Source organism: Leptonotus elevatus, chromosome 11 (assembly GCF_054856555.1).
Source record: "Leptonotus elevatus isolate MCC_2025b chromosome 11, RoL_Lele_1.0, whole genome shotgun sequence".
Classification (NCBI taxonomy): Eukaryota; Metazoa; Chordata; class Actinopteri; order Syngnathiformes; family Syngnathidae; genus Leptonotus; species Leptonotus elevatus.
Genome location: NC_141249.1, coordinates 7446477 through 7469075, shown reverse-complemented (window position 1 = coordinate 7469075; position 22599 = coordinate 7446477). Strand labels below are relative to the sequence as shown.

Genomic DNA, 22599 nt, shown 5'->3' with positions numbered 1-22599 from the left:
CAGGCAAACGCAATATAACCCGCTGTTTGTTTTCACTGTGAAAAGGAAGCGTTGCATTGGGGAAATAGCAGAAATGCCCGGATGTGCAGAATTGTCAAAAATAAATGTCTTTGTCCAACCCTTGATTCACATTTCACCCTGTGCTATGATGTAGTTATATATTATGTAACTATATGACACTGTATAGTTTGTCTATTTTGCTTTGTTTTAGTCTGCTTTCTGATGCTAGGTCAGCATTAAAACGAGAATCAGTTAGTGAACATAATACTATCAATTATTGTCAAGAAAACAAATCTTGGCAATGAGCTTTTTGTAATGTTAATGTATTTTGTGTCCTTTATTTAAAATCTTCATGTACATGCTAGTGTTATGACAAAACACTTAACATGTTTCCATGTTTGGATCCCAGGAAGAAACAAAATTCAAAAGTTTGTGAAAGCAAGGTTCAAAGTGGGCTGAACGGTGGGACTCCTCGTTTTTAGCACCCTGTCTCTTAGGTCCCGGAATTGAAACTCAATTTCCTCCCATGTCACTGAACCCAACTCTAATGACAACAAGCCTTGGTGATGGATGGTCCAGAGTGCAGACTCCATCCCTCCGGTGATCTGTTCTTTGTTAAACTTTGCAAACAGAACCAGTAGAGTACTGCTAACAATATACTGTATATATATATATATATATATATATATATATATATATATATATATATACACGCTCATGTATTATTTAATTTCCCTGGTGGTGGTTGAATCGATATGATAGCTCTCTATTCTGACCAACTGTACAGTAATTTATGGAAACAGGCATACAGTATGGGTGCATCGTAATCTGATTGCATTGGGAAGAAAGTGTAAATTAGTACAAACACATCCACAGTTGCTAATTGACACAATGTTTCATACTCCATTGCACCCAAAGAACAAAACATGCAAACACAGAGCGTGTTTTAAACCAAGATGCAGCTTTATTAAATGATTACATTCTCATGTGACGGGAGTTCTTTATATTGCACTTCAAAAAACAGTACGTTCAAAAAACAATGTGCTTTTACTGACATGGGCAAAGTGCACATTATATCCTTAACAGCTTGTGCATGGTCATTGTCTCAGATCTGTGGCCATCGTTTTCCTTCAAAAGAACTTGAGTAGTAATGTCTCCTTGTGTTTTGAAAAATGCAGTTGAGCCACTAATGAAAGATCCTTTGACTGTAGCTAGGAATATCAACTCAAAAGACACAAACGTTTCGTACACAAAGACAAAAGCACTTAAGAGCTGACATTCAAAGACACTAATGTATCAGGTTGCTGTCACAACAGGTCCACACACAGGATTATACACAAAGATAGTAAGTAGCTTGAATACGATCAGACCTTGGTAAACAGGAGCACAGTGAGGAAGAAAAATATTAAGTTAAGGACTTGGTTCTCGGTAGATATATAGTTGATTTACAGTTGATCCAAATCAAGGCAAGGCCTGCAAAATAGATCCTTCAGCAAGTTGGTTTGTGACTCATGGAATAAAAACATATGAAAAATTAAAACAAATAAATAAGGTTTAAACCCATAAATTACTTTTTAAAATGCCATTGAGTTCAGTTAAATGATTTAATCTTTGCATGATAAATGTTGATGAAAATGATTAACTCACTGATTGAACTTAATTTGCTATATCAAATGGCCCCAAATCAAATGTGAAATTATTAAAATATGAAATTCAACAAAAAGATGGACTACACGTGAAGTCACATCAAGTAATCATGTATGAACTTCACATCAAAATGTATTGTGCTATGTCCCTCCATCTAGTAAAAAAACCCCAAAACAAAACACTTCCTTCCATGACTACCATTTATGGTCCTTGTCTTAAAGGGGAAGTCAACCTTAAATATTTCTTAACAATAATATGTTATATGTGACCTCACTAGTCTAAACATGACATTCTGATTAATTCACATTTGCGGAATATGAGTTATGAAGCAAAATCCAGCCGTTTTTATCCATGTCAGGGGGCGGCCATTTTGCCACTTACTCTGACTGATGATGACATCACAGTGGCTCGGCTCAGGCAACGGCCAATCAGAGCTCACCTGTTTTCTGACGCTGAGCTGTGATTGGTTGTTACCTGAGAAATTGTCATTTTCACTAGACAGCATGTGGCAAAAAGGCCGCCTTCTGATGTTGATTAAAAAAAAAAAAGAAGCTGTATTTTGCTGTTTAACTCATATTCCAGTAATACAATATTAACCAGAATACTGTATTTAGACTAGTGGGGCTACATGGAACATATTATTGTCAAAAATGTTTTGGAGGGTTGACTTCCCCTTTAAGTCCCATGAGCCTGAATAACGCACATGATCACAGCCAAGAGGTCAGATATTCAACATGTGTCTGTGGAAGTATGATTGGTGTACAAGCTATCCCAGCAAAGGATTCGGGGAAGTGCAAATCTCTTTCCCACTCATCAGTCTCTGTGTTGTACACCTGGACGATGCTTGTGACATTGTTCAGGTGCCAGTTGTAACCCCCGACGATGTAGATCTTTCCATCTAGTAAGCAGCAGCCAGCCTCAGACTGCCCTGCTCTCATCGGGCTGACTGTTGTCCACTGGTCACTCTGTGGATCGTAATACTCGACAGCCAGCACATCAAAACAGCGGTCAACGCGGTCCATGCGTCCACCCAAAGCATAAACCCGATCTCTACTGCATATCATGGCATGCAGCACTCGAGGTTCATTCATGGCCGCTTTGAAGTCCCACTGGTCAGACGTCGGGTCGTAACAGTGAAGAGTCTTCTTGTCATCCAAAGAGACGCCATAACCACCGGAGATGTACAGCTTTTCTCCACATGGAGTCCCTGCATGACCCCAAATCCTGCGTTTTAATGGCTCCACGTAGGTCCACTCATTTTTCTTTGGGCAGTAGCACTCCACAGATGACAGGCTGCCAGATCGATTGCGCCCTCCAGTGGCATAAAGTTTCCCGTTCAAGACGTTGAGATGAAACTGGATGCGGGCCTCCTGCATTGGCTGGATGCGCAGCCACTGGTTCAAATGCGGATCGAAGCGCATACAGCTGTCAACAGCCCCCTCGCCACTGCGATACTGTAAATGCTGCCCGCCCACAATGTACACAAAGTTATCAAGGACGGCGACGCAAGCGTGGCTAAGCCCCGTGTCCATCTCAGTCAACTCCTTAAACTGTCGGAAAGCGATGTCAGGGAGGTAGTAAACCTTGGTGCTTACTGTGCAGTCGTTGTCGGTGTACGGGGTGCCGCCAAAGGTGATGAAAGACACGACGTCGGAACGAATGAGCGTGCGTGGTGACTGCATCTCATGCTGTCGGAATGGAAGAATTTGGTAATTGAAGGCCTCCAGGAGGTACTGGCGGCACTGCTCGTCCTCCACCATGATGTCGACCCTCTGGATACTGTCCACGAGCTCAGACGAACGCATGAGAGGGAAGCGCACATGGCAGAGGACATTGCTGGCTTGAGCGTGCCGAGACTCATCATGCCGCAGCCATCGAATAGCCGCGTGGAAGAGATCAATCTCGCTACAATTCTTCAGCTTGTTGCTCTGCAGAAAGAAGACGAGGCGCTCCATGGGAATGTGCAAGAAGTCCTCCTCCTCGGCTATTTGAAGGAAGTGGCGAAAGGTGAAGGCATCTACCGACGCCTTGATGGAAGACAGGCTGAAGGTGGTTGCCATCTGGTCGATGTATAGGCATGTCTTAACGCTCATGGCTGACTGGAGGAACTCTTCGCAGAGTTCCACAACAGGGACCATCTGGAGGAAGACAGCTGCTCCAAGGACATCCTGAATGCAGTCCAGATCTAAAGTGACTTCCGAACTGTAAGCAAAGTCTATAATATGCTTTAGGCCCCGGGCGGACAAACCTTTCAGCTCAATGGTATTTTGATTAGACTCCTTCATGCCTCCAGTGAACATAGCTCTGCAACATAAATACAAGTGCAAATGGTAAATCTTTCATAATATTTCGTCTGAAATCATACTCTGTAGCTTCTTTCCTTAAGGTCAGAGTTCTTAATGATATCAAAACACAAGGGGCTGACATCTCTATATTGTTCTGAATCATCCCACAGGTCTAGACTGCACAGGGAATCCCGCACCAAGACCCTCTTTATATCTAATTGCCATTCAAAAGTCATGTTATTTATTTCCATTTCTTTCTTCCAAAAACGATGTGCTTGTGACTCTAGTTTTAGTATTAGTAGTTTTAGTGATCACATCTGGTAAACATACTTCTGTACTTGTGAAGTTCGGCCAGTAAGAATACATACATACTCAGGTCAGAATATATTCTAAACAACCTAATTTTGAACTTTATAGTGTGTCTGACATTTTCCAGCGAATTACTTATCACTCCCCACCAAATTACTTTCAGTCTAGTTGCACTAAGTGTTTTGCTTTGAGTGCGAGCGTCAAGTGCTTTGAATTTTAAATGTAAATGGGATCGGAAATAGTCCCGTGATCCACACTGACCTGAAGTAATCACTACAAGCGGCCAGCACAGCTTTGTGAACCTGGAAGCGCTCCTCATTGATGGCCAGCACCACGTCAAGAAGTTGACCTTGAGCCCTCAATATCGACAAGCCCTGGAGGAGAGTGGCACTGTGGCTGGGGGCTGAAAACGTGCAGCGGAGGGTGCTATTCTTGCTAGCCATACTGAAACAGAAAAAAAGACCTTTGAGTGAAACAAGTAACTCAACTTTTCTCAAGATTCTTCCACGGAATTAGGCGGCCATTTTAGGTCTGCCAGACAGGGCAGTCTCTATAGTAGATCAGCATTAATTATTTTGTATTAGTAAACATTGTTGCTCAGTGCATACCATGTAAAATGTTGTGGTGTCTTCGTGACACTTTATTGCTCAACAAATTTCACCAGAACTCTATATTAAGCCTTTTTTTTGGGTAGTGGCCCTGCAAGAACTGGCATTGGCCCTGTATAATCATGATATAAGTTTCAGTGATTATTTCAGAGGCAGATTCTGTATTATTTAAACGTTTAAGAAAGTATTACTTGTGTAGCTACTTTTTTTTTCTTCAAAGTATAAAATCTGGCATTTGACATTTGTTGGGCTTCATATCTCGTTCAAGCCATTCCTTATGGAAGGACCTGACAAACAGAGAAAAGTTTGCAGCACAGTAAAACTTAAGAGGTAAAAAATCAGAATATTGACTAATAAATATTTTAAAAAATCAAGAAAGTGTTGATTTCAATGTAATTGTGGTTCGATATTTTTATGTGTTCATGTATTTTTATTGGCATGTAGGCAAAAAGAAAACAGTGTCATTTCACAACAGAACATCTACAATTGCACATCCAGAAATTTTGTAATAGCATGACAAACTTCTTGAAATGTTTATACATCCTACCACCATAAATGTTCATACGTTTTTCTTAACGTTTAACAAGACAAAAAAATAAAATATACATAGGAAAGAGAGCAGAAGAGAGAAAGAAAGAGAACGAGAGCGAGAGAGGAGGGGAAGCTTGACAATTCCATGAATAGGTATCAGATGGAAATAAAAAGCGCCAAGAAGGGGGCCCATTTCTATTTAGTTAAATTACCACTCGAGTATCTAATTTTTTCCACTTTCAAAAAAGACATTACACCCCTCATCCACAAAGAACTGGAAAGTTGACTAGTGGACTTCCATTGGAGAAGACGGTGACGTCGTATTATTAAAGATGTAAAAGCCAAAACTTCCCGTTGGATGCGTGTAAACCGCACGTAGTCTACTGGAATTCCAAAAATGGCAACAAATGGAGAGACATTCATTGAGACATTCAGCAGTTAAGACGTAACATTAAAACAATTTTCCCAGAGTTTAGACATGAATAAAACATATGGGTTAAATTGCATGGTGAAAGATGACATTTATCACATCTGACACATTAGGGTATATTATGGACAGCTTAGCTTTCGAGTAATGAACTCGGAATACCACCTTGAATTGTATAAGAGTCAGATGTGCACAAATTGAGCTTGTATGAAAAGAATTAATAGCAGCCTTCCACCAATCGTTATCGAAGGTCAGCCCAAGCCCCCCTGATCCGACCATCAGGGATGCTACCTAAATCAAGCAGCTCATTATATATCCTTGAGATTTGTGACTTTTGAAATGGGTCTGATTGATAAGAGTTCTTCCCATACCTGAATTGTTGGCAAGTTAGGGAAGCTTAGGAACAAAGACTGGACACAATGTCGGACCTGAAAATATCGAAAGAGATGGGACGCAGGGAGACTGAACTCAGTTGAGAGGTCCGCAAAACTGCAAAAAAAACTTTTTTAAATAAATGTGTGAAGGTTTTGAGACCTCTGTCACACCAGACTGAAAAGCCCATATCCAGCATCGAGGGTTTAAATGATTCCTCAGTAATGGACCTAAGACAGATGGAAGAGTAAACTTAAAATGTATTTTAAATTGATACCAAATTTTGAGAGTAGAGCCTATTATTGGGTTATGTGTAAAATCAGAGGGATCAGTTGGCATAGAGGAGGCGACCAAAGCTGATAAAGAAGATGATGTGCAAGATTTTGATTTAAATTTACTCCACAGCGAATCTGCTGAGGCGTACCAATATGAAATCTTGTGAATATGTGCAGACCAATAATACAATTGGAAATTTGGTAGCGATTGCCCTCCATTGAATTTACACCTCTCAAGCACCGCTTTACGAATCCTGGGTACTTTTTACCCTTCCCCCAAAAAATTTGAAATCGTTTGTTCCAATGTTCTAAGGTTTTAAAGATTTGTTTAATAAAAATAAAAATAAACTGGTACACAGTGAAAGAGAAACAAGAATTTAGGAAAGATTATCATCTTAAATCGTATTAATCCACCCAATCAGAGACAGGGGGAAGATTTCCCATCTCTGAAGGGAATCAGATCTAAGGTTATTCATCAAGGGGAAAGAATTGGCAGAAAAGAGAGAAGCAATAGTTCTGGTTATATTAACCCACAAATATTTGAAACCCGAAGGACACAATTTAAAAGGAATGTCCGACTGAACTAATTGAAGTGTCGATTGATTTATAGGATAACATTCACTCTTGGAGACATTCACCTTGTAGCCCGAGACCAAACCAAATCTGGCAAGTAGCGCCAATATACGAGATATCGATATAGCAGGATTAGAAACATATAATAGTAAATCATCTGCATAGAGTGACAATTTAATTTCTATTCCTGATCTTATCAACCCATTATATGTGTGAGAGGACTTCAGATAAATTGACAAAGGCTCAATCGCTATCGCAAAATACAATGCTGAGAGAGGACAGCCCTGACGATTGCCCCGTAGTATTGGAAATAAACGAGACTGAATGTCATTATATAGTAGCTTACGGTGAGTACAAAAGACGTATCCTAGAAGTAAAGTTTTCTCCCAAACCAAATCTGCCTAACACTTCAAATAAATAATTAAACTCCACTCTGTCAAAGGCCTTTTCGGCATCTACCGAAATCACCACTTCAGGGAGCAAATTATTAGCATTTGAATGAATTACATTAAGAAGAGTCCGAATATTATAGAACATTTGGCGCCCTCTTATGAATCCAGTTTGATCGTCTGAGATGATTGTTGGTCAAATGTTCTCAAGGCGTAAAGCCAAAGCTTTAGACAATATTTTAGCAGCGATATATGGGTCTACAAGAGGTACATAAGTCAGGATCTTTATCCTTTTTAAGCAAAACATTAATACAGGCCTGACAAAAAGTAGGCGTGAGGGAACCAGTTTCCAGTGACTCAGTATAAACAGATTGCAGAAGCGGGGCCAATTTATCTTTAAATTTCTTAAAGAAGTCTGAATTAAAGCCATCTGAACCCGGGGCTCGATTGCTTTGCATGCTATCGATGGCTGCCATTATTTCGGACACGGTCAGTGCAGGTGAATTAAGAGTTGCAGCATCCTGTGGTGTAATAGAAGGAAAAACTATTTCATCGACAAATGGCTGCATCAATAGTCGGATGAGGCTTCGGACTGTAAATTGATGTATAAAATTAGCGAAAAATAGAATTAATAGCAATTGGATCAGTATGTTAAGTCTTTGATTTGTGAAATGACAGTCGAAGCTGCTTGACAATGTAATTGGGTAGATGTCACGGAGTTCTGACTTCCGGGTTTTACACATCAGCGCCGTTTCCTGTTTTTTTTAAGTTGCCTGTTTTTGTTCAAATGAGAAGAAATTGACATTATTTGCCCACGTGTATAGCTTTCATAGATTCGCACAAAAGTGAGTAGGAGATCGGGTCAGATTCACTTTGATTTAGTGCGATAAAATTATTTCATCACAATGATCATCTGACAATAACAAATAATTGAATCTCCATCGAGACAAATAACGGGGCCCAGCATCTTGAGATGTATAAGGCAAAAATATAATTTATTTTGGTCAAAACATGACTTGAGCCATTATTTTTAGTAGGGGTGTTAGAAAAAAATCGATTCGGCAATATATCGCGATATTATAGCGCACAATTCTCGAATCGACTCAATATGCGGCCGAATCGATTAAAAAAAAAAGTTTTATGTGAATATTCAACAAAACGTCTTACTTAGGGTTAGGATTTACACATTAAGCATGGAAGAACATTATATAAATGGAACATTAAGCCTTAATATCTTATTTTAGTGCTGTTCAGACATGAAACAGACTACAACTTGAATTTTCAGATAAATACATTTTCATACAAATCTTACAGTGTACATGTACAAGTTTACTGATGAGTATTTTCTAAATTTGAGTTTTAATAATTCACAATAATCAATTTATAGATTTGTATCGGGATTAATCGATATTGAATCGTGACCTATGAATTGTGATTCGAATCGCCAGGTACTAGGCAATTCACACCCCTAATTTTTAGACACTGTTGCGATTTGTAACAGCTGTATTGTCATTACCCACCATTTGCTTTCATTTTGAATAAATAATGTAGGCAACATAAAAAATTAGCACTGCAGTTGAAATGCCCGCAACGGTTGAGCTCTGCTCGTAATTTGTTAACCAATGTCCTGCTCTTCCTAGCCTAGCACAATCCGCCAAGAGTGGAGGCCCGGATTGATCCTCGGCGTTTCCTATATTCCAGCCCTAGCTTGAATGCGGGTACAAGGCGATGCCAAAAGAACCATCAACCGAGCCCCGAGGACAAGCCACAGCCATCAGCTCCGACTCACTCACCTGTTCTGCGAATGTGTCGATTCGATAGCCCCACCATCCGATTTCGCCATCTTCTAGCACACGGTGAAACTCGTAGAGCATTTTGCAAGAGCTCATGAGAAAATGAATTAAACACGTTGCCAGGGCATGGTGTTTAAAGGCAGTGTACAGCGTCGTCAATGACTGCTTTTCAAGCTTGAACAGCAGAAAGCGATCAACTGTTGACGCCTGTTGTGACCGGTGACGACATCTCCAACGCCCTCTTATTGTATTGACAGTTTCCGGTCGCTTGGCGGCGCAGCATGCATCGGTAAGCGGTAAGTCAAAGTGGGGTTGTTGTTTTTTTTGTAGCTTATTTTATTTGTTTGTAACTTTATTCTAACGTACAGAACATATGCTACAAACAGATATGCTTAATGAATCTTTCCAGAAGAATAAAATAAAAATGAAAATACCAATATAAAATGAAACGCAAACTTGTAAATAAAATACAAATGTGAATAAGACACCCTTTAGCCAAAGTGTTAGTAGGGACGAATCAGGCTTCGTAAAAAAATACGGAAAACAAAAAGGCGTTTATTTGATAGCCTTGGTATCCATGTCACTATAATAGGGCACACGAGTAAAACGACTGCTTTACTCAACGATTTTTACTAGAAACATTTTGTTTAATTACTAGTGACACTTTGGGGCCACTAATAGGCTACAACCTTAAATTGGATATCAGTTACGTCAAATAAATGCGCAAATGCATCAATATCAAGGAATATAAGTAAATCTGTTCTATTATAGACTTCCTTTAATAAAAGCTGAAAGCTGTTTGATGATCAAGTAAATGCTTTTAAAGCTGTTAGAGCATTCATACAACATCCATGACAATCTATCTTGGTGCACTAATCGTAAAAAATTTATTGCACTTAAACGACAATATTTTTTTAGATTTTTCAATGTTCATTCATTTTAAAAACCTACTATTAATTTAAATAATTATGCAAAAAAAATATATTCTATCACATGATCATAGGTCTACTAATCACTAATTATATTACATATGTTGCGCCGTGCCTTACAGGGGGCTGACATGTTTCGCCGGCATCTTTCTGCTACAGTTACCCGAAGGAGAATAACTTAGTAATTGGTGGTAGGCTTGAGAAGTGTGGTTTCTCTGAGGCACCATATAGTGCGCTTGGTTCAAAATGAGTTTGATATCAAGGATACTGAATAAATGTGATCCTGTTCTATTATCGTACATATCTTTTATAAAAGATGAAAGCCTTTTAAGCGTAGTATCAGAAGGACGTTACTTGGAAAGTCCTTTTAGTTTTTTCGCGTCGACTCGACTCATTTTCTTTTTGTAATTTTGAGCGAGGTGTAGTTGGTCGCACGGCATATTCTGCCACCGTGTGACGTTCTACCAGGCGAATTCTTTTGAAGAGAATAAAAGGCGAGCTTTGTCGAGAACCCCCACTTTGGCGTGGATGTCTGTTCTTGCTTCATTTATTCTCTCAACTGCACTGAGCTGAAACGCTACACCCTTAATCACAAAAGAGTCTCAAAGGGCTTCGCACACCCACGGTTGACACATATTAATAACGTCCCCTGATCTTAACCACAAGAGGAAAGGGAAAAAAAACAAACATCAGAGCACTAGTAATAGAACAACTATGGCACACTAGTAGAAAGACTTGACTGTTTTACTAATACAATTTTGTTTTCACTAAGTACTACTTTTGGCCTCCTAGCACAGTCTAAGCTAGATGCCAAAGGGCATCAAATAAACAATCAATGCTTTGATGCTTTAGTTGGTATCAAGGAAATCAAACAGCTTGATGGTATCCATCTTAAGGTTGATGCACTAGTACCCTCATTGTCCTCACTTGTAGGATAACTTTGGCACTACTGTTGCTGCTAATTACTTCTTTTGACTAGTTAATATCAAGTGGTTCGGTAGAGGGTTAGTAGTGTACTGAATTTACAGAAATGTCATGTAGTAGTGGATAAATGCTTCTAGTAAGACACAGTCATTCTACTTGTGCGCTGAACCGTCTTACTATTTAGCGGGAAGAGATTATTATATTATAGTTCATGGATATCAAGGATAAAAAAATTGTCATCTTTATTTATAGAGTGCTTTCAAACAGTCGCTCGCAGCTGTCACAATGACCAAGTAGCTTTATGAGCGTCCCTCGGCCTTATGGTGCCAACACACAATATTTCGAATCAAGCCTGTTATATCTGTTTGTCCATGGAGTGCAGGGATTCTCTGATGATTTTTGTGAGAGTATACGGTCATTTGATGCGAAAAGTAATGAAAGAATTCATGCAGCTAAATTGGTACACTTGCTGCTTTACTGAAATTCCTCCTTTTACTGTCAAAAGATCATCTGTTCATGCTGTGTTTTTACTGTTTTATGCTAATACACACAAAGTTTCACTGTCAAGTTTGGTCTAAAATCACAACAGCAGGTAATTCCTTTTTTTAACATCTTCACCAAAGAGACACGTTTGCGTCAGCACACTTGAATGCCAGTGGTGAGCACAGGTCTGTTGGTTCAGCTTGTCATCCGTAATACTGTAAACAAGATCTAATGTTTGTACTACTTTGTACAGAAATCGCCACAGAGCATAAAAACAAAACAAAAACAATCATACAAAAACTGCTCTCATTGCTTATCCGTTCCGTTTGACTCTGTTCTTCTGCTTTGCCTCAATAAGCAAAAGCCACTTCTGTCTCCAAATTATATTTAATAAGGTGTGTCTAATTCTTTTAAAGCATCTCTCAGCTGGAATGTTCATGGTTGAAGAAATGGGCTGTGAAGATTAAATAAAGAATGAGTCAAAGGCCTTCTGATTTTTTCACCCCATCGTTTTTTTGTATACATTGTGGTTGAAATTCAGACCGCAACTAATGATTATTTTAATAAGCAATTAATCTGTTGATTATTTTGTCAATTAAATTAATTGGATAACAAAAAAAAGCGGTTTTAATTTCCATCTCCTTTATTGAAAAACAGGGCAGTGTTACAAACTGACAGTGTAGAAAATGCACAAACAACCATTATTTATATATTCTGTGACTGGTACCGTCTGTAAACGTGTCAGAAAATGGGCACACATTTTAATCATTGTTTTCCATCCATCCATAGTGGTTGTCGGTGGTGTAGAACTGCATTGCGTCATAAAGAGAGCTTTTTTTCTAATACCTTAAGTCGTTAAATAAGGAAAACGAAATATGATGAACAGCTCTCAGTATGATACAGTGCAGTTTTACAGTTGCAAAGCACACGCACCCTAATAAACACATTTTAAAATAATCACCTCTCAGACAAGTTAAGCTTTATTACATTCATAAAGTCAGAATACCACAAGTGGGATACACATCTTGTTTTGTATTTCATTTGATTTATTTTGGGGTGCTTTTACACTGACATTGAATATAGAATTGGGGGCGGGGTGCTTAGTGATTTTTTCGCTCTATTACCAGCAGATGGCGCTGATAATGCTCCAAGATCCCACCAATGGGTGTTAGTGGGATCCCAGTGTGACTTGGCGGAGAGGCGGGAGAAGAACCGAGCTCAAGTCCCGGCGGAACTTTGACCAAAAGCGCTCTGTTTCGCGTCTTTCTACTCTCCGTGTGGACTCTAGGGCTGCCAAACAGATCCCGGCGCGTAATTACGCACGGAGTCACAGCCGCGGCGTTGTTGGCTGAGGAAAGCCGGGGACAAAGGGAGGCAAGCTGGACTACAACTGATTTGAGAAGAGAGGACTCCTGTCGGAAGAAAAACGGGGAGTCGGAAGTGTTTCCCTCTCCGAGGAAAAATTTTAGTTGGAGCGTTTTGATGGAAAATCAATAACAGTTTGGAAACCGAGGTTGGACAATAGACGGGGGGTTTCAGTGGAAACGCTTTCGGCATTCAGCTCTCATTTGAAGATCCTCGGAGCATGGGGTAAGTTTGACGTCTTAGGTTCCCTCCACTGTTGTAGTCTGGGGTAAATGGAGGACATCATAACAGTGAATTTAGCATTAGGAAATTTGCACGACTTGGCACGCGTCTCTGTTTTTCGCCGTTTGAAAAGGCTGCATTTGTAAACTTAAAATCTTGACCTGGTTTCAATCGCGTGACCCCACGAAGGTCAAACATACAGGTCATGATTGACCTACAAATAGATATTATTAATTACCATTTTAGGGACTTTTAGCGTTCTAATATGGGTTCAGGTTCCTCCAACTTCACAGTCATGTGATGAAACACATAAGCAGAGGTTACCCATGTGTGCAGTTTACGCTAATTTCCTGTTTTCTATTCCTCTATTTCCATTCACAGCACACAATCAAACACTAGTGGACCGCTTTACTGCAAAGTGGATACTTGGTTTATTTGCATGGGGAAGCTCAAGCTGTGCTGTGTGTCTCTTCAGCTGTAGAGTGTATATTTGGTTTGGCTTATGCTTGCTGCCAATAGTTTGGCCCAAACACACTGTCACCCTCGGTGCAAAATCAGTTTCCTCTAAGTAGCCAGAAGTCAAACCGTCACATGAGCACAATGGGCAGAATGCAATCGCATCTACTAGTTTTGTTTGGCATTGTTATTTTCTTCACTGCTGCTGATTGTTCAAGTGTAGCACTCGTCTTATTTCTTCTTGGTTTACATTTAAGAAATCAAACAAATCATTAAGTTGACAGCCCTACATCATACAAACACAACATCCATGACCCTCTTACATCACGTAAGATTTCTATCCACAAACATTAAACGCATTATCAGATCATCCGCATCCACTGACATTTGCGAATGCCACCTCACGTCCCAACAAAGCAAATGTCAACCAGCACTGACATTTAGCAGTTTAAGCAGTGCCATCATTTCACTCTGGCCTGCTCAGCTTCACTGATGAAGACTGTTTATTTTGATATCTTGCAGGGCAGAAGTAGCTTATAACAAAGCATTTGTAAAATAACTGTACACTAAGTAACTCTCACTAAATAAATTAATCACAACATAAGAAACTCTAAATTTGGACACAATCTGTTCTGGGAGATTGATCAACCTTCATTCTGTTAAAATTCCTAACAAATTTCTCATAGAAAAGAATAAACATTGAATGAATCCCACTCAGAATCAAGACTTTCATCCATAACCTTTATTCCTGGTGATATCCTGGTGATGCTTTAAGACACATATATTAAGTCTAAACTTTTATGTAATTATAAAACAAAGTTAAGCACTGCATAAAAAACCTCATTACTTACTGTTTACATTTTTTGTTGTGCCCTATTAAAGTCCAATCCATAGGATAAATTGAAGTTGTTAAAATTACGGTAAAAGATACCGTTTAGCAGCTTTAACAGTACTGTACTGAATGTTACATAGTACAAGCAAATGTGGGTACTTCTTTTATACACTGATGGTAATATCTAATAATTTGTACTTTAAAGAGTCCAATGTTGTCATCCTTTGTGCTTTATTGTACTTACTGTACCCTTGAATATATCCATTATAAGACCTTTACGATTCGTACCTACCTAGGGGTTCATATATGAACTCTAAGGGAATGTCACAAACATTTGAACATTGGAGAACAAAAATAGAAGAAGAAAAAATATATACTCTTTTTTTTTTCTTCTTTCTTTATTAGGGTACCACTTTCCTATGTTGCAATAGCTTTTCTTTCCGGTTGATTGGCTATCATTGCAAAATAACTAATTCAAAAAGCAAATTACATTGTGGAGTTCACCTTTTAACCGAGCTGAATCATTGTGAGAAATATGTTAAACTCTTGCTTGATGTCTGTTGAACAATTTTTGAGCACATTTTCAGGCTGTGCACGCTGCAAACCTCCAGAAGTGTTTGAATTTAGAGATTCCACTGTATATTGCTGGACCCTGAACGTAAATACTTGTCAAACGTCATTCTTTGCATTCTTAACTTCTTTACCCTGTGTGCTTGACTTTCTTTTGATTGTGCTGCAGAGGAGTTGCCTTCCAGCAATAAAATGTACCCACTACACAGAGAGAGGTACATACACACCCCTGCCTCCCATGTCTCACAGCCGTGTATGGCAGGGATGGGCAACAAGTGATCTGTAATGACCTCCTACTCTATTATTAGCGATACCGTCTCACTAATGGTTAAGATGGCAGTGGTGATTATGAGCATCACATAACTTTTAATGATGCTGTTCATCAAAGACATAAGAACTAGTCAAAAGTAAATTTATGATTGATTGATTCATTGATAATTGATTCATCTGTGAATATAAATGATGTTTGGCTCTTCAGATTTCCTCAACATTTTGTTCTGTCAGTCCTTTATAGCGTAGGAGCTTTTGCAATGATGTCTGTAACTTTGATGATTCTCCAGAAACAACAGGCCTTCTTCTGGAGCTAATGGTGATCACTGTGCCCATCCCTACTTTTTCAAACAATTATCTCCCGATCCACCTGTTGATGTTTCTCATTGTGGAGTGTGTGTGATGTGATGTGATTCCTAGTGGTTTCATTTAAACCTTGTGTCTGTTGAAAAAAAATACTTTATAGTCATCAACCACCTGTTTCCCTTAAAGTATCTGACATTGTTGTAATAGTTTCTGACACCTCATTACCACGGATTTGTAAAACAATTCATCCTGCATATGCATATCAGGTTGGGCAAAGTCACCCTATGATCATAAATCTACTTAATGACCATAATGAGTGGTTATAAAAGACCAGGGCTGGGTTTAAAATAGCGATATATCCATATTGAACCGATATTGCTTTTTATAGCCTAATATTGATCCATAAAACCATGTATCGATACTTTTAATACGTCTTTTTACAGTAAATTAATGTACCCTGTGAGCGTTGTTCAAATGTGCCCGTCTGTTATTCAGAGTACCTCAAAAGGAGCCCAGTTCTTACAAAGAAAGGAAACAGCTCAAGCATGAGCTGCTCAGAGCTGCTGATTGCTATATAACTTTAAAAATGGCCTGCGTTTTAATGCAAGCGGATCGCATCGCGGGTCTCCCTCTCAAAAAATACACACATGCAATATCAATACCAATTACACTGTATTCGACATTCAGTCATCGCTGAATAAGCAAAAGTGCTTTTTAAACATGCTAACACCGTATTTTAAAGTTAAACCATTGCACTTCTGGTTCTACTTTCCAAAGTAGTTCTACTGTATGTAAGTATAAGGTTAAGTACAGTTGTAAATCATTGGAGGTACCTCATGTAACAACCGTAACGTTTTTTTCTGCCGACATATTGTCACATTATGGACAGTTTGTGTTCTATTTTCTTTTTGCCAATCTATTGGTAACAACTGTTTTTGATAGTGATGCATTTTAAGGGTATAAAGGGCTCTTGATTACATTGGTGTGTTGGCATGTCACAAACAGGAAGTAGTCGGGACGGCTATTTTTCATTGCTCAAATATGCACGCACGCACACACACACAAGCACGAATATCAGTAGGGTTATCTCTGCATTATATATGCAATATTGTAATAGTCAAAACGAGTAATTGATTATAAAAGAAAAAACATATTGACTCTGAACTGGCTCAACATGTGTAGCCATTGGCCATGCAGCATAAAAACACACAGCACACTTTTTACACACCTCTGACAGCCCAACTAACTACAGTGGGAAATAAATGTCAAAAGGAAAGGTTGTCAGTTCTCCTGCATGACTGTCTGACCTTCACATAAGTGCTACTTTTTCCACGTGGAGTCCTTTGTCTCTCCTTGTCTGCTAGAATTCCAGCTTTTGTGTGCTTTTGAGTCTCCTTTTATTGTGCAAAAAAATAAATAAAAATAGGGCAAGGAATGTATTTGATGCTGCTGTTTGTCTGGCCAGGTGCTATAAGATAATTTTTTATTATTTTGCAAAGTAGTTGGCTGGACGTTCAAAAGAAAGCAACCTTTGGGAGAAATTCACACGAAACAAAGTCTGCCAAAACAACAAGACCTCCAAAAAACCCTCAGTCCTTAGGGACCAAGTTTGTGTCTTCACAAATCTGCACAGATGGTAAAAAAAAAAAAGAGAAGTGTACAACTGATGTGCTCATTTAGACACCATTGTGGCTGGCTGCTATACAGAATCCAGGACAGACCAAGGTTTAAGAGCAAACATAATGTACTGTATGGCACATTTTGTGGAAGATGACGTCGTAAACCAGCTCTGAGTACTTGTATTCTAAAAGTAATATTTTACTGCATCACATCACCTGCACATATGGACAGTGCGAGCATGAAGAGTCAATGTAGCAATTGCTAATAGCTATCTGTATCCGGTCAGATTCAGGGCACATCTCTGCGGATTCCATGATTACTTTTGTAAGATTACATCAGTAGGGTAAAGGACTTTCCACTCTGCGCTTGGTTGTCTTAGTTTTCGCTGTAGGGCATCACACAAGGATGACAATGCACAAGGTTTCACACATTTGGAAGTGTCTGTGTTGGAAGGATTTTCCCGCTGGTTGGTCTATTGCCGTTAGCGCTCTGAAATCACTCCGCCAGCCCCTCTCCTAGTGGATGTGCCTTCCCACGTTGACGTGACGCCGCTCTAGAATTTGAAGTTGTTGTTTTTTCATTTCGAGGGCATGCCGCATCACGGCATGTGTCAACTGTCAATCTTGTGTTGCATCGCACTGCAGTGCGGCATGGCGTTCAGTACTCTCACTCGCACTTATAACGTTTTTGTCGACAGTCTGCTGCAAATAAAGAACAGATTAATGTATGTTGTATTTTCTCAGTTACTAAATAAAATACAATATGGATCGTAATACGTTTTACAAAAAGTCCCCTACAATGAACTAGTTGAAATCACTAAATTGCAACTTCCAGGTTATTCAGATTTCAATTTACTCTCAAGTCCCAATTTTAAAGATTGCAGTAGTATTCGAGAGTATATATCAGAATAAATAATTTACTTCCAAGATAAATAATTGTGTTATTTGTTTCAGTTTGACTACAGTACAATGTTGCCTTGAGATACGAGTGACTCCACTTACTGTACAGGTTTTCAAGGTACGAGCAGTTGTTCAGCTAACTTTTCTGCTTTGACTTCTGAATGCAGACTTGAGATACCCGTATGGTGGAAGTGAACTCGCAACAAGCAGCAGTTTGGCAGATAGCGAACTGTTTATTGCTACTCACAGTTGAAGTTTATTGTCAAACTAAACAAAAAATTACACTTTGTGTATTTGAAACGACTACATAGCTTAGCATTTCAGTATGATAGCTACCTGCTGGGCAATAAATTAAATGAATACGCTTACTTCGTCATTTTAAAAATCTAATAGTTGAAATAGCTAATTCGTGAAATCGAGGTGCATATAAAAAATACACTCTTAGTCTGGCTGCGGGGCACGCAGTTTTGGAGGGAACCTGGCGGACGCCAGGCTGATTAAACACTGAAGGAAACCCTGTCAAGGCACTACTATATAATGCAAGAGCATAGAGGACAGTTTGAACAAGCAGAATTGTATTGCATTGACCTCGTTGTCTAGCTTCAACAGTCTCATGGCTCTACATTGCATCAGCGGTGTACAGCCACATCATTCATTCATCTGATAGTTTAATGCTAATTAATTTATCATGAGTGTGGCTGACAGCCTCTGACTTATGTGCTTCTTCTTCCTAGTGTCATTTGAAGAAATAGTTTGTGACTTAAAGGAAATGTTACCCTTGAGCTTTCAGATCAGATAGTGCTTCACTTGACCATGGCAAAGTATCAAACAAAGGTTTTCTCAAGGCCAAACTTCAGCTGTTTCTTTGAGGCAGGGAATAGTTGTACAAGCAGCAGCTGGCACCAGATCAGCTCATCCAGAGGTGACAAGCCCCACCGTGCCACACAATTGAGCATCACAGGAATCCAAAGACACAGACAAAAGGAATAAAAATGTCCCAGAAAGTCATGAAAAACTGTTTTCCCCGAAGTATTTAGCGCCGCTGGAGGACTCCATCTGGTTCTCTCGCTGGATTGTCTGAACTGCAATCCCAGCGGAGCTGTTTTGCCTTACTGTCTTTCTGACCTTAAATACATATCAAAACCCAACAAAACTGAGCGAGATTTTCTCTTTTGAAAGAAAAAGTGGCTTTATATAATGAAAGACTATGAACTAGTAATACTTACTAGCACAAATTACCTTTCTACATACTAATGTCATGAATGTTTCTGTGTTATGCACAGTGGGACTGTTTGTTTGTTTATTTATTTATTCATTCAGATTCTACATGTTACTTTTGCCCCCCACATTTCAAGTATTTGGTGCCCCTCCCTGTTTGAACATTACTTTTGTATCACACCAGATTATATTTTCTTATTTGTATTTTAAAAATGCTTTTTTATGTTTGTTTTACTGAAGAATGACATTTTCAGAGCACAGCCAATAGTAACTGGAAACAAACAACGTGAACACATTTGTTCTTAATCATGACTTAATGCTGCTCTCAAATGATGAAGACCCACATAGAAACAATTGCCATAGTAACGTAAGGAAAGGTCGCTATGCTGGCTTTTCTGTAGGGGAGAGTCACAAAATGTCGTTCTTTACAATGAACTTGTCTGACATCAATATCCACAATTATGCTTAAACACACATACTGTAACAATGTGAAATTGGCCCACAGCCATTGCACGTCATACAGACAATCAATTAGTGGCCATATAACACACCCTCTATTCATTGGCCTTCTTTTTTTCCTCCTGTGAAATAATAAAAACTTTACCTTTTCAAAACAAAATCTTAAACATTTTATTGAAGAAGTCAAGTACATTTGCATACTTAATAAAGGCCAACCATTAAATTGTGGATGTGACCAGAGTAATGCATCCATAGCAAAGTAGTAAGAAGCAAACAATGCCTTTAAATAAACATAAGTGAACATGTTTGCGACCCCTTTAATTACTGAGCTGTAATCTGCATGCGCTCGCTGTGCACTTATGCATGGTTGAGCAGCAATGAGTGTGTATGACAGTGGGGGTGGAGGAACGGATGCAAGTATGACCTGGAAAAGATGGTATCTGATCGATTCAGATGGCCTGTCACAGAATATAGGCCAGTGACTCGCAGCGTGGGGGAGAAGACCCCCATAGTGACAATCAACAATTAACAGAAAAACAGCAGTAGTGGCTGAACTTTTTCATTTTCTTCTTTATATTGACCTTTTGCACCGACGTCACGTGATCACGTGACTGCCCTATGACGGACAGCAGAAGGAAATGATTGTTGAATGGAAGTGGATGTGACCCAGAGCGACTTAGTGACTTGGGGACTGTTATTTTACAAATGAAAAGTTATTATTGCCTATGGAGCCATGGAATCTACTACTTCAACCGAAGTTCGCTTGTCAGTTGAAGTCGCACATTTAGTCGGGACTCATAAAGCGCGATGTTTACTTAACTTGGAGATCGCTAGTTTGAAAACAACTTACCTTCTGTCGCCTGCTGTTTTTACCAAGTGAATCAAATCGCCGACTTTGCCGAAATTCACAGTGCACGACCTATATCATTATGTAGTCAATGCTGGTGTCTAACCGGCTCTCCTCCTTACACCGGAGCTGATTTAAACGCTTGTCGCTGGCGGTCTCTAGGACCAGATGCTACGCTCGCACCGGGGGACAATATACCTTGTAATGGTAATATAACAGACTTATTTTGACACATTCCGTTCTGTATTGAAACGCTGTGATGGTGTTATGTTGACCAGCTTGGGAAAAAAAAGACTAGTAGTGGCAAGCTATGCAGTCATTTCATGAATATGATTCCGGCCGGCTCCAGAGTGAAAAAACTCCAAGCACAAAAACAAAATCCCCCATTATTAAACGGTCAAATGCACTTAATAGTTTTGAAGAAGATACATTTTAAAACTAAGATATTTCTACGTGCAGTTGGAGTGGACGCTAACTATCTGGCTCCCTAATGTGATTTCGAACACGTAATTCGACACCTCTGTTATTAGAGTGTACGTTTACTAGATAATGGCTGAACATTTTTCTACTAACCTCGCAAAAAATTATCGCTGCAAATTCGTGAATACTTTGTGGGCTGCTAGTCCTTTCTGTTGATTGCTGCTATCCATCGACGTCTTTTGTCTTCATTAGTAGGTATGCGATAAAAAAGCAATATTTGGTTTACGCTCTTGTCTATCTGTACAACCGACCGCACAGCAAGATATGAGCATTTTATGAGATAATTGATTAGATGAAGGACTTTACACTGTACGAGATTCAATGGTTACAATACAGGCAAGCGGTTCTTTTGCCGTCCAGCGTCCCGGAGGGGGCGTTCCCATTGGGGCAGTGACATCACGTGCAAAAGGTCAATAGTAATTTCAACATTTTCGGACCACATCATTGCTGAAGCACAAACATGCCGTACAGCACATCTCGGAATGATAAAAGCAGAAATATTTGGCCAATGATCTTGCACAGTTAAACTGTTACAACAGTTTCCTAATCTCTAAACTGTTTTTGCCCCATCCTGCCTGTGAAAAGTGGCTAAAATTATCGGATGGGAGTTGGGTGTCTCTTTGTGCCTGTGCGTCTTCTTTGGTGTTTTCAAGCACAGAGGAAGCCATATTTTTTTCTTTACAGGTAATGTAAAATAAGTGCTTGCCCTCAATAAAATGTCCCGTCAAACAGCATGGCCTGGTTGCTCACAAGTCTGTTGTCAACCTCCAGCGCTCTCTTGGTCTTTTTCATGTAGAGTGCTGAATAAATCATAAGCCTGTGCATGACAATGTAAAAAAAAAATAATAATAATAAAAAAAAAAAAAAAATATATATATATATATATATATATATATATATATATATATATATATCTTGTAATTTTATGCAGCATTGTTACTTACAATTAGCATCACATAACCATGGAACTTGAATACTGAGACACTAGCCAGGCTGCAAAATTATACATTTGAATTATATGTATGTAATGTAACTTAAAATGACAAGTTATGTAATTGCATTGGTTTTAAAAACATGGGGCAATAGTTAGTAACTTATAAACGAAAAATTACATATTTGCCTCAAGGTAATACTGCGTAAGATGTGCTGTGGCTCTACAGTATTATCAATCCCTTTTTGTGTTTTACTGCCCTCTATATGGCTATCAGTTGTTCAATATAGGTTTATCTTTCCCCCCTGCCATTCAGATTTAAACTCATAGTTACTGAAAGCAAAAAGTTATAGACTTTCAGGTTAATTGGATCTGATGTGTTGCAAAGTATCGGTACGTGAAACTGTGATTATCGCATCAGACAGGTTCCCAATGGCTGTTGAGCTGCTGTGCAGTGTTTGCTCGTCCTCACCTCAGAGGGAGACTTAAATCCTGGTTGAATCTGCTCGTTTCGTCAAGCCTCCATGTGATGATTCCTGTCTGAGCTGATTAGCCCAAGAGTCTTTTCATGAAGCAATA

General features: G+C 39.2%; 2 protein-coding genes across 4 annotated transcripts in view; one reads left to right on the top strand and one right to left on the bottom strand.

Moving 5' to 3' along the window:
* Positions 1 to 941: 941 nt before the first annotated feature.
* On the bottom strand, positions 942 to 9437 carry klhl26 (kelch-like family member 26). 2 transcript variants are annotated; one of them, XM_086090083.1, is made up of 3 exons: positions 9206 to 9437; positions 4503 to 4704; positions 942 to 3951 (listed from the first exon to the last, which is right to left on the bottom strand). In XM_086090083.1, exons 1-3 carry the CDS (start codon positions 9303 to 9305, stop codon positions 2355 to 2357), a joined length of 1899 nt encoding a protein of 632 aa, XP_085946209.1. In that variant the 5' UTR covers positions 9306 to 9437; the 3' UTR covers positions 942 to 2354. The 2 variants fall into 2 exon arrangements, with proteins under 2 accessions (XP_085946209.1, XP_085946208.1); XM_086090082.1 differs by having other exon boundaries at positions 4503 to 4685; positions 9210 to 9426.
* A 3243-nt stretch (positions 9438 to 12680) lies between these two features.
* The window catches only part of homer3b (homer scaffold protein 3b), a 49095-nt gene continuing 39176 nt past the window's right edge, over positions 12681 to 22599 (top strand). Inside the window, exons 1-2 of one of the 2 annotated variants that reach the window (XM_086088659.1) lie at positions 12681 to 13135; positions 15160 to 15205. In XM_086088659.1, the coding sequence (XP_085944785.1) occupies positions 15183 to 15205 (23 nt within the window). In that variant the 5' untranslated portion in view covers positions 12681 to 13135; positions 15160 to 15182. The remainder of the gene's footprint in view (positions 13136 to 15159; positions 15206 to 22599) is intronic. The other variant, XM_086088660.1, reaches the window with a different exon arrangement.